General features: G+C 34.2%; 1 protein-coding gene across 1 annotated transcript; it reads left to right on the top strand.

The window, feature by feature from the left end:
• Nucleotides 1–1,137: 1,137 nt before the first annotated feature.
• Nucleotides 1,138–5,780, top strand: LPPBETA (Phosphatidic acid phosphatase (PAP2) family protein). The gene is made up of 2 exons (XM_048121987.2): nucleotides 1,138–1,898; nucleotides 4,657–5,780. Exon 1 carries the CDS (start codon nucleotides 1,247–1,249, stop codon nucleotides 1,883–1,885), a length of 639 nt encoding a protein of 212 aa, XP_047977944.1. The 5' UTR covers nucleotides 1,138–1,246; the 3' UTR covers nucleotides 1,886–1,898; nucleotides 4,657–5,780.
• The last annotated feature ends 6,359 nt before the right edge of the window (nucleotides 5,781–12,139 follow it).

Here is a 12,139-nt window from a genome sequence, read left to right as displayed (position 1 = left end):
TATTGTGTTATTTTTTGTTTTATGTACATTGTTTTCTTCTCCCTCTTTGAAATGTATATTTTCATCTTAGTATACATCACTTTGTTGATTCAACTCTTAACACTTATGACTTAAGATTTAATAATTTATGTGCGTATTTGAGTCTTGTATCACTATACAAAGCTCTGAAGGTACATCTGGTGCTAATTATCAATATCAAGATGGAGATCGAGATCATTGAGATGTCTTGAATGCCTTGCAACTCTATACAAAGCTTTGGAGGCACACCTTTAAATTTAAATGTAGTTTTTGATAAAATAACATCTCATGCCTTTTTGAACAAGTATTTTCAAATTAGTCATGTTTCAAAGTATGTATTTTTTTATTGTTTTTATCTAATTAGTTTTGCTAGTGTTATTTTGGATAATGAGAGCGTAGATATTTCCTTAAAGTTTTTTTTTGGATTATTCTTATCTAATTATATTTGTTGATGTTTTTATCTTTTGAAGAGGTATTCCTTTTGTCCTTGCCATAGCCATCTTTGTTTGTAGCCTTTAAGGATAAAAAATTGAACTAATACTCACTATATCAGCAAATATCATCTACAATACATAATCTGTCAAAACAATTTATGCTCGTCAAAAACTTACTAAAAACTGAATTACAGCTAAGTATATGTAGCCAATCTTATCTATAATGCATAAGCTGTCAAAACTATTTTATACTCATCAAACAATTATTAGACACAAAGCAAGATATATGTAGTAAATTTTAAGTTGCTAAGATCAAAATTGGGATTTTGAATACAACACTTTTCTATCTTCTCTCTTAGTAATTCATTTCATCAAGCCATTGATGGGTGTTCTTTAGCAAAAATTTTGGAAAAAAAATATTTTAATGCCTTCAATCGTCTACAAGATAGAGACTGCAAAATATATACTCCTTCCGTCTCATACGTCACACTTTCCTTTTTAGTTTGTTTTACAAAAAATATCACATTTCTTTTTTTTAAAAAAAAAAATCCCCCTCACGTTAATATAAATATATTATTTTCTCTCTCGAATCAGGCGTACAAAGTAACACCATCTAAAATCATGTTCACTTCTCTACTTTAGAACACAGGTCTATAAATAGATAGAAGAAGGAAATCGTATCAGGTTTTGATTGGTTGGCAGATTTGGAGGGATTTAAAAACTAAACAAAATGCAATGTTTTAATCGAAGGAAACGACGCCGTTTTTTACCACAGCGGGCTCCGGTCAAGAGTGATGGAATCGAAACCATCCGCGCATCCATCTCTTCTCCGCCGGTTGATCAACCTCGACGCCGCCGTCTCCCTCCACCTCTACACCTTCTTCCACCCCATCCTCCCTTTCTCTCTCCTCAAGTCCCTCGAGCTCTCCGGCGATGGCCGTCTCTTCTTCCCCATCACCCTCTCCATTCTCCTCTTCAACACAACCCCCACTTCCGCCACCATCCTCCTGCTAAACCTCCTAATCGGTTTAATTTTGGACCTCCTCCTAATCGGGCTAACCAAGCACCTCATCCAGCGCCCCCGACCCGTCTACAACAAGAATATGTTCCTCTCCTTCGCCGTTGACCATTGGTCTTTCCCCAGCGGCCACTCATCTAGGGTTTCGTTCATCGCCACATTCTGCTCTTTCTATTCTCGCCAAATTGCGGATTTTTGGCTTGTGAAGCTTCCTAATTTCGATGCTCAGAGTTGGATTGTGGAGTATTTCGCTTTGATTGTGTGGCTATGGGCCGGGATCACGTCGGTTTCTAGGGTGCTTCTTGGGCGCCATTTCGTGCTCGATGTTGTTGCCGGGGTTCTGTTGGGTGTTGTTGAAGGGTTTCTGGTGTTTCGAGTTTTTAACGTCGAGAATTTCAGCTTCTGGTTGAAATGACATTTACTGAAATGTGAGTTTTCCATACCAGTGAAGAATTTGAGTGTGGAAGTAATTGATTATGATGTGATGATTGAAGATGCATATTTTGGTTTCTTCAGGAAAAGTCAGAACTTTCTCTTGGAAGCACTGTAATTGTTTGCACTATATATATGAAGTTGCTAATTGATTTTTGAATTTTTTGATAGATAATAATTTGCAATTGCTTATAATGTATTGGCATGTGGACTTGCTTTTTGTTATCAGCCTGATTAGTTACAGATTTATAGATTCTACATTGGAGAAATAATGTTTCATAGAATGTGTATGTAGTTAAGCTGCAAGGTAGAATAGTTTAGTTTTGTAAAATTCTCTTTCAATGATTCACTTACTACACTAACTAAAATGTACTAGCTATCTCCTAATTGTTTGAAAAGTATGCTTTTATTTCAGCATATACACCTTAGTTATAGAAGCTTGCAAGGACTCAACAAGTTCTATCATGCATATAGTTCGCTGACTCTCGCTTTTTAGATTCTACTACATTGTTATCTCCAAAACAGAGCCTGGACAGTTCTTTGTCCTTTCCTTTTATACATTTATCAGCAGACTGCTATGGATACCCGTACGTTAAAAGTTTCATATAAAGATAATCTATCTCCTTCAATAAAAGCCGCTAAATAGATAGGTTTTACAATATCCATTTATTGGATACTTTCTCTTTGTTCATGAGCAGCTGCAGTTCTCATGAACTAAAATTCACTAGAAGCGGCTAAAATTGTTAATAAGTTTTGAACTAATGCTTTAGTCTTCATAAAAGTATAACCCAAGGGTAATGAGGTCAAGAATGTGCTACAATTTGTGCCATAGTGGTATCAGAAATGACACAAGTGGAACCAGAGTTATACATCGCTTTTAGTTTTAAGATTTGGAAGCCTAGTGTGTCAAATTAGAGGATAGTTGGCTCTAAATCCCTGAGGTTATGTCTGTACTCTGTATGTTGATTTCTCCCTTGAACAGGGGGTTAAAATAATATCGATGAATCGAATTATTGTTGTAGAACAACCCAACCTGATTATTTCTTCATTATCATCTAGTGATGCTATTCCTTTTCTTCTTCTTCTCTTACTCGTTCAGATGAGTGATGACTAGTGAGTCTATTAATCATGCAAGCTAACAAATGGGGTGATTTGTTGCATTACTTCAAAGGATTGAATTGCTGAATCACTTTTTTAAAAAGATCTTTATAGTTGAGGAATGGGGATGGCTTAGAGGGTTAATGGATTAGGCACACAAGTGACTCTGCCACGTTCAATCAATGGTTTGATCTTTGCAGTTGACTTGTCATTTTATAAAAGTGACAAAGTATTATGGGAATCATCGTCCAACCTATCTTGGTAAGAAAGAAATAGGTGAATTTCAAGGATAAAATAGAGTCCCTTGTGGAGGTTTGGATGGAGTAAAGTTTAGTGTTGCTTGACGGGCCTCAAATCACAAAGAGTTCCATGCCTCTTTTTGTGTTTGCATGGGCTATACATTCCGGGGTCTGCAGTGCAGGGCAGCCCAATTCCACTTGTGCACTCTGTGCGTCCTGCTCAGATTGCCATTTACCAAGGAGCTTAGCTCCAATTTTTGTGTCTAGTTCGGGGAGATTTCTATAACGAAGTTGAACTTTCTGACTTTTACAAGCCAAAAGGATAAGGCAGTCTAAGGATTTTTGGCTCACAAGTAATTACCGTCGCTTGATTAAGCCCCTTGGAGGCAGGATTGGTGGATGACTACAAGTGCTCTGTTGTCAATGTTGTGCTGAATTTCTGAGGTCGGACTGTGCTGTCGCATGAATTCTCATCCAGTATCCGTTTGTTGAAATAGTTACATGTAACATTATTCAATATTAGTTAGTTCATTATTGTCTGAGCCTATTTTGGGCTTTGAGTAAACTGAAGTGTTGAACTGTAGTGCGGAGACATACTTGTGTTGTTTTTCACATGTCCTTGTGATCGAGGTGGTGGTTGCCTTGGGCTGTTATAATATGAGTTTTCGCTCATTGGCTGAGGTACTCTATCCGACTTTCTTCCCTGACGTGTGGAAGTTATTTGTCGGTCATGATGTGGATTTGAGCTGTGGTTGACGAGTCGATGCTGTGAGATGAAACGACACAACAACAGATGGTGATGTTTGTAATAAACACTTATGAGACATGCAGATCGAGGTAGGTCAGAAAGTGTCCCTTAAGCTTCAGCTGTATCAGTGATGCATGATGTGTTGATTCATGATGAGCTTGAACGGATTCTGCATGATCGTATGGTGTTACAGGGAGATGATCTAGCGCAACATTTTTTGGTGCAGTGTTACAATAAAGGGTGATGATGATCCCATGTGGGTCGATGAAGCTGAGTTCACAGTGCAATTTCTGGAGTTTCATATTGAGGGCAAGGGTGTTTGGAAAGAGGGAGTTGTACACACCGGGCTTGCACCAGAAGAGTGTGCGCCTACCTCAGAAGAACACGTCTTGGATTTTAGGAAACTAGAGCAGTAATGCTCGTGCATCTATAACGTTTCAATTGAACCCCACTTTTATCTTCTTGTTTCCTCTCCACCCTGGTAGCTTCTTCTTCATGCTGATAGTGCACAAGATTCTGAGCAATTTATACAATCAACTAACATTTTTTTTGGGTCCTCATGAAACAACATTTTTGGTTCAGCTTATTTTGACCATATTCATTCATATAAACTTAACCTTTGCTATGCCCCAATGCTGTTATGAGTTACAACTAGTTTATATTTTGCAGGTAGCTTAACTCCATCAAACAAAAGCTTCAGAAATTGAGGTAGAGGCGTAGACCTTGTATCAAGAAGTAACTACCACTACCACAGTATCTAAATAATGTTAATTGTCCCTCCTAATATTTCCTTGAAAAATCATCCCTTTACCTGATGTCCTTCAGTCAGATTCTAAAGAGCTAAAAAAAGGAGCTAACTTTTAGCTGTTCTGATCTGTCCACTTGTCTGAAACAAGAACTTTCAATTATTTTGCCCCACTTAGATAGTAGAGACTGGGGAGGGCTATAGTCGTAGAAGCAAGGGATTGAGATTCAAAATAGGTGGCTGAGTCTACTTCTTGCTCCAACCCTTTCCTTCCGGGAAAGAGTTCCAATCGATTCCAGCCCTATGTTTACTCCCTTTGACCCCTAATGTGAAGGCAAGTCTTCTAAAGTTTCTTGACTTTTTATTTGGTTTTGGAGAACTGGATCTTGGCCCGAAATCGATCCAAGCAGTGCAATTAAGTATCTAATAGTACTATAAGATTTGAAGTACGGTTTCTAAGTAATTGACATAAACAATAAACAAGAGAAGTGAAAAGAAATAATTGCTGAATTAGGAAAATAGAGAGAAACAATACTAAGCCTAATGCTCAGAAGTGAATCCATTACTTTATTCCAGCTCTAAAATAACTAACTAAATGGTAGAAATAAAAGACAATTATTAACTAAATAATGATCACTATCAGTTACAGTTAGATGGGGGTTGAAGAAATAGAGGACAGTGGACTGGCTATGTAGAAGAGAAAATTGTTGGTGCCATTTTTGAATTCATGAGGCTCAATGCAGCATGGGGCGAGAGAGGTGTAATTTTCGGTTAGACCACAAAACCAACATTTTTTAATTAAAGTTCGTCTATTCCGTTTGTTTTTTTTTTTTTTTTTTGGATGCAGTGTTAATTGAGACTTGTGATTTTGCTTTTGCATTGAAATTTGTTGTATCTTAAACTGCATTATCAGAAGTGGAGGCGTGGAAATGTGGTTCTGTGTTGAGCAATAGTATTGGTTGTGGGTTGGCATTTGCTTCTACATTAGGCTCTGTATCTCATTGGTTATGCTTTTAGCCTTTAGGCTTATTTATGTTGTTTCAATGTCTCAGTGGCTGATGCATTCAATCCTTGGCCCAATCTACATTATTAGTAACTGTTGCTACATTACACCCATTGTTGCCAGCTGTACAACACCCTCAAATCTTCCCATCTCATGAAAAAACAAAATAGTGCCCTAACTTAAAGGCTGTCTAGTCTTGATAGAAAAACTCTCAACTCACTTTCAAAATTCTAGATTACACACTACAACTACAAGTTTGTGCTTCACTTAATTTAGTGCTAGTCAATTGTTGTGAACATGGCTGGACCTCGTATGTTTTCTTGATGTGGTTCCAAGGAATACATGTTGATGATGTGAGGAAGTGTAATCTAGATTAGGAAGAGTAGGTGAAAATGGGCACATCAATAAGAAGTGGGCATGGCATGATATTAGCTAACAACAAAATGAAAAGACATGAGTGGGACCAAAGGATCCAAGCCAAGCCTTCTTTCAACTCTCTCCTTGTTTGATTAAGGCCTAGATGTTAGTTAGCATACTAGACATACTTTGTTGTTTCTATCTAGTTGTAAAAGTATGTGCTTTATGTGAAAAAAGAGTAAAACTTTGTTGCAATTATTTGAATCTTCTGCAGGTGGTCCTATCCCTAATACAGTTAATGATGGTTTTGTTGATGATGTAGTACTATATATGGGTCATACAACATGTTATTAAGCAGTGAATTGGTGGTGTTTTTTTAAGTTACTAGTCAGTGTCTTTAGACACAAATGGTCCCAAATATTTCATTTTGCAATATTAATTATCTGCCAGCAGGAGATGTCTATTTTTATTACCCCATGGTCATTGCTCTTACAAGATATTTCTTTGGCCAATGGTTAAACTACTTACATTCACCCATTTCCAACCTTGCTTTCTTTTAGGAGACCTTATTATTAAACTCTTTTAATGTTCATTTCAGAACTAATCTGTTTGATTAAAATGAAAGCTATATCTGTTTGATTCATGAATATTAGTAATTTTGTGATGTCAACAAATATAAGTGAATCAACTAAAAATTATTGATATAGTTCTCATTTTAACCAACATATCAGTTCTGAGATGAACCACTTCCTAACAAATACTCCCTCCGTTCCTTCATAGTTGAGTCATTTTTCTATTTCGGGAAGTTTCCTCATAGTTGAGTCATTTCCATATATAGTAATTTTTTCCTCTTTCTTATTTTACTCTCTCTTACTTTATTCTCTCTACTTTATTCACTTTTTACTTTATTCTCTTTACCTTTTTCTCTTTCTTACTTTTTTATCTATTTATTTAACACACTCAACATTCATTTCTTAAACTCCGTGTCTAAAAGTCCCGCCTCAACTATGAGGGAACGGAGGGAGTAGTATGCATCTTCGTGCATCCTACTCCCTCCGTCCATCATTAAATGTCCCATTTTTCCTTTTCCGTCCATCCGCCAATAAATGTCTCATTTCACTTTTACTATACTTTGGTAAGTGGATCTTACATTCCACCAATTCATTCTACTTACATTTTATTATAAAACTAATACTCCATATAAAAATAGGTTCCACATTCCACTATTTTTCTATCCATTTTTCTACATAAAGTCAAATAATTTCTTAAGACCCGTGTCAGTCAAATATGGGCATTTAATCACGGATGGAGGGAGTAATATTTTCGACCGTGTGCAGGCGCTTGGAGCCGGCCCGTTTGCAAAAAAAATAAAAAATGAGTCAAGTGATATGTTATGCAAGAAATGTGAACGGAGATTAGGTGATCATGTGAGTTTGTGGATAGGGCAATGATGGTCAAAGATTGGAGGGCTGTGATTGCGACTACACATGAAACTTAGACTTAGTCGAGTCGACGAATGCTATTTCAGGTTTATGCAAATGTCTGTGAATTCAACACATCGTTTTCGTTATGGTAAATTTATTTTCTACTCAGAGTGTGTCAATTAGAAAGGTCATATTTTGATTTTGGGGTTCGTCAAACATTTCATTTCTAGAGCAGTGTGTTAGTCACACAGAAATATAACATGGCCAGAGAGAAGCATTCACTACAAATAAATTACGTATCACAATAACGAAAGCGATGTGTGGAAGAAAATAAAACAAAAAGGAAAACGATGTGTAGTTGAATAGAATCATTGAACAATTTTTTTATTATTAAATCACATGTAAATAAAAAATGAATTTTAAAATCACGTCGTATTTTAAATATATTAAATTGATATAGTAGAAAATAATGTTAAACATTATCGGTCGAATATTTTCGACAAAATTGTACCTATATATGTCGATGTGTTTAATAAGTTGATTGGCTGAGAGTTGTCCACGTTTTTTAAAATTATATTATACGTTTAAATCGATATAGTGTAGATTTTAATTACTATATTTACCTCCTGAAGTTTGGTGTGATTTCAATCAACCGACCGAAACTTCGATATATTACAAATAATTGGTACTATTAATATTAAAACTTTATTTAAATGACGATGTAATAACACTACAATTAATTAATGCGTATGTGTCAGACAAATGGATCCATCATTTTGAATATTTCACACTTTAATTAAACTCTAAATAAATGTACACACAAGTAGGCATAGGCGCATAGTATTTTGTAGACATGATTTTATAATTAGGGAAGTTGGAGAAGTTGCAGATCAAGATGGCCGAGTAAGTAGGGAGAATGCTTTCGCCTGAAAAAGCATTGTCGACTGCACCTCACTGATTGCATGCTCCGTCACCAGGCACACGTGGAATTGTTTATATCCGTTATTGACTCTAACCCGACTGGGTGAGAGAGTGTCGATATGTTACTCGGTCGGGTGGCCTGACGATTTTGACTAGAGACTCCTATCCAGCCAAGTAACTTTCTAAAACAATTTTACTTGGTAAGGTGGAGCGAAACAGTTAGTGTGATTATCTCCCCATTGACGAAAAGAAAAAAAAAATAAATAGAATGAAAATGGCAAGAAAATTTCCTCAAATGACGAGTAAATATCTTTAACATCATTTCATATGATTTTTCTAGTTTTTAGTGTTCTTGATTTCATTATGCTTGGCTATATCGACTTGCTAGTTGCTTCTAACATGTACAATAGATGGATTGTTCGTTTGTTTCATTCTGAATTGTAATTATAAGGATTGTGCTCACCATCTTTAGTTTTGATACTTACATTTATTGTTTTTCATGCCATCTAATGGTGAATTACATGCCCTATCTTGAAGCCTCTTTAATTGAAGATTTGATGGTTTACACTGGCGATTGAATTATTAAATTTTATTTCTTTAGAAGAAAATCAGATAATGAACGTTTAAGATTTGAAATAATAGAGCAGTTAATTTCATGTTTGTATGCATTTGTAATATTTTGGGATTGATGAAAACTAAATCTATTATGTGTTTCTACTAATGAAGAGTTAGAGGTATGAAGCATGTTCAGTGTTTTTCAATAAAAATAGTATAAGCTGTTAGGGACATTCGAGCAATGAACCTCCAATCAGGGATGGAGCCAGAAATTTATACCGACAGAGGCAAAATATTACGAGTAAAAATTGAAGAGTTCAACTGGGGCATTTAATAAAAAAATAGAACAAATAAATTTTATAATACATATTTTATATAGAATTGGTGTGATTGGAGGGGTGCAAATGCCCCTTTTAGCATATAGCTAGATCCGCCCCTGCCTCCAATATTTGAAAATAGAGTATAAGGAAAGATCAATGAGTGAGAGTGTTATCTCATGGAGTAATTATACCACCACTAAATTAATTATTTTTATTAATTTCATTATAATAAAATTATTCCAATAAGAAAATTAATGTACCACATTTTTAATTTGTCAACTTTAATAATCATTTTTATTTAATAAAAGTAGTACTAAACTCTAAAATAATTATATATCCTAACTAGATACTATAATTAATTATTGATAATTACGAGTAGTACTAGTACAAAATTCAACTAAAGAATATGCATTACAATAAAAAAAATTGAAAAGAAAACATAAAGTGATGTACAAAAAGTGAACTACTGCATGAATCTCAAGCGTACAAAAATGACATAACTCAACTATTAGGAAGCTATCAGCTATGTCATTTTAATTTAGAGAATTATCATCACAGATTGTCAGTATCACAATTATTTTGAATGCCCAACTATATAGAGATTCCCAAGTAATCTTTATTTGAAGACCGAGATCTTGAAGACATACTAAGTATAGAATCAATGAAGAAATACTAAGTATAGAATCAATGAAGAAAAGATCGATAAAACAACTGACAAGAAGGCAACCGATGAGATAGCATAAGGATAAATACAACTACCATTGACCTAACTTACCACCTTGGCTACAAATGAGATCTTTCGTACTACGTTATCTTTACAAAACATATATAAATTCATATACACACAAGATACAGATGACAAAAGCAACAAATTAATAACAACTACAAATTCAATCGAAAGAATATCCAAAATATAGGTCAAAATCTGATTGATGCTCCTTGCAATGACACTATTTCAGTTGGGACCAAAATCAAAAATCATTTTTCACAGTATACAGACTTTGTTCGTGCATTTATTTTGGAGTACAATAATTTTAAAGAAATAGCGTATGTGAAAGCAATCTTTAATTGATAGGAAGACTATGACATGACTTTACATATTTTCAAACCCGTATAAGATTTTGCATGTCTTCGAATAGTATATATGGTGTATATCCAATGAAAATATTACACGTCACCGTAACTATTTTCTCTAGAGAAATTATACCCGATTTTAAATTAGAATACTGGAGTAATAAAAAACAATGTCGCCATTTTACTCACTCATGTGTATCAATATATATATGTACAAACAATGAAATAAACAATGAGAATCGGTGCATGGTTCACTATTTCAATTTGTGTACCTCGTCACGATTATATACATTACTTTTACATTTATCACCTCAATTACAGTATTTTTTTATCAAATAAAAGTTACACAAAAATTGTTGGAAATAATTATACTGTAATTAATCATAGTATAAAACTGAAGTAAAGCATAAAAAATTAAAATTAATTATTTGAAATGGGATATAAAATGAACCACAAAAATAATTTTAATTAATCTCCTGTCACACCACCTTTTCTCCAACCGCCGCTTAATAGAGGATCATGGGGTGCAATTCTATTTTCGTTCAAGTGAAGTTTGTCTTGTCGCCTTAAGTTGACTTACTTTATTATACTATCAAGTTTATGCTTTTATTTATAAAGTTTACAATAAGATACATTGTTATTTCTCTTTTACAATTGACATTTAAGTTTAGATTCAAGTTTAGGTTTGACAATTTGTTACACAATAAGAAAATTTGATATAAATATAGGGCAGTGATAAAATGCAAATTTATATATTGTACAAACTCAAAACTTCACAACACAGCTTCAACACAGTTTCAATACAATATCAACACAGTGTAAAATTTCAAGATTGTAATGTCAACACAATATCAACACAGTATCAATCATTGACTACCGTTGAAATTCTGTTGACATTTTCTTGTTGATGTTTTTTTTTGGTCAAGTCTTATTGGCTCCTTATCCTTATTAGGTTAATCCGATTGAAACCTGATAATTTCAGGTTAGATCGGATTGGTTTCAGATAACCCATGAAAAATATATTTTATCATTATTACTATAATTTTTTATATTCTTTTTAAAAATCATATACCCTTTTACATTATTTCTTTAGGTTTGTGCAAATCAGATTCAAAAATCTGTTCTAATCGTATAAACCATATTTTTATCATGTATCGTGTCATTAACGAATTTGCATCGTGTACGGATCATGATCTAGTTTGAAGGTAGGATATCGAATTCTGGTTCCGTTGAGAGTTTTCTTAACAGTCCGAGTTCGAATTAGACCTTATTGAATTGTGTCGTTAAACAACTCAACTCACTATTTGTTGGCCCCATTTTTCACAAGCAAATGAACATAAATTTAGTATATGTCACAATTAACTCAAACCCCTAACATTGATCTCAAACGCTATAGACCACTCATCCACACTTATGTCACCATCTAGATTGGCATAATTAGAAGGTGAGAATATTTGTAAACTAAAATTTGAATTCGTTTGTTGCAACAAAACGAAATTTTCCGTTGGACCAAATTAATGTCAAAGACATTTACCAAATTAACTAAAATGACAGCACATTTTCCACCACTATTAATGATAAGCTTACAAAATTATAACCACACTACACATATAGATTTCAATAATCCACTACATTACCTAAACATAAAAAATACCAAATTCAATTTCTGCAAAAATTAAACAGTCATTATATACGTATATAATAAATATAAATATAACCCACACTATTATTTTATCTCTCCCATCTTCCCATT

This window comes from Salvia hispanica, chromosome 1 (genome assembly GCF_029641045.1).
Source record: "Salvia hispanica isolate PSC_SH4W2 chromosome 1, Shi_PSC_v1, whole genome shotgun sequence".
Classification (NCBI taxonomy): Eukaryota; Viridiplantae; Streptophyta; class Magnoliopsida; order Lamiales; family Lamiaceae; genus Salvia; species Salvia hispanica.
Note: the sequence above shows the minus strand (reverse complement) of the source record. Positions and strands in the feature narration are given on the sequence as shown.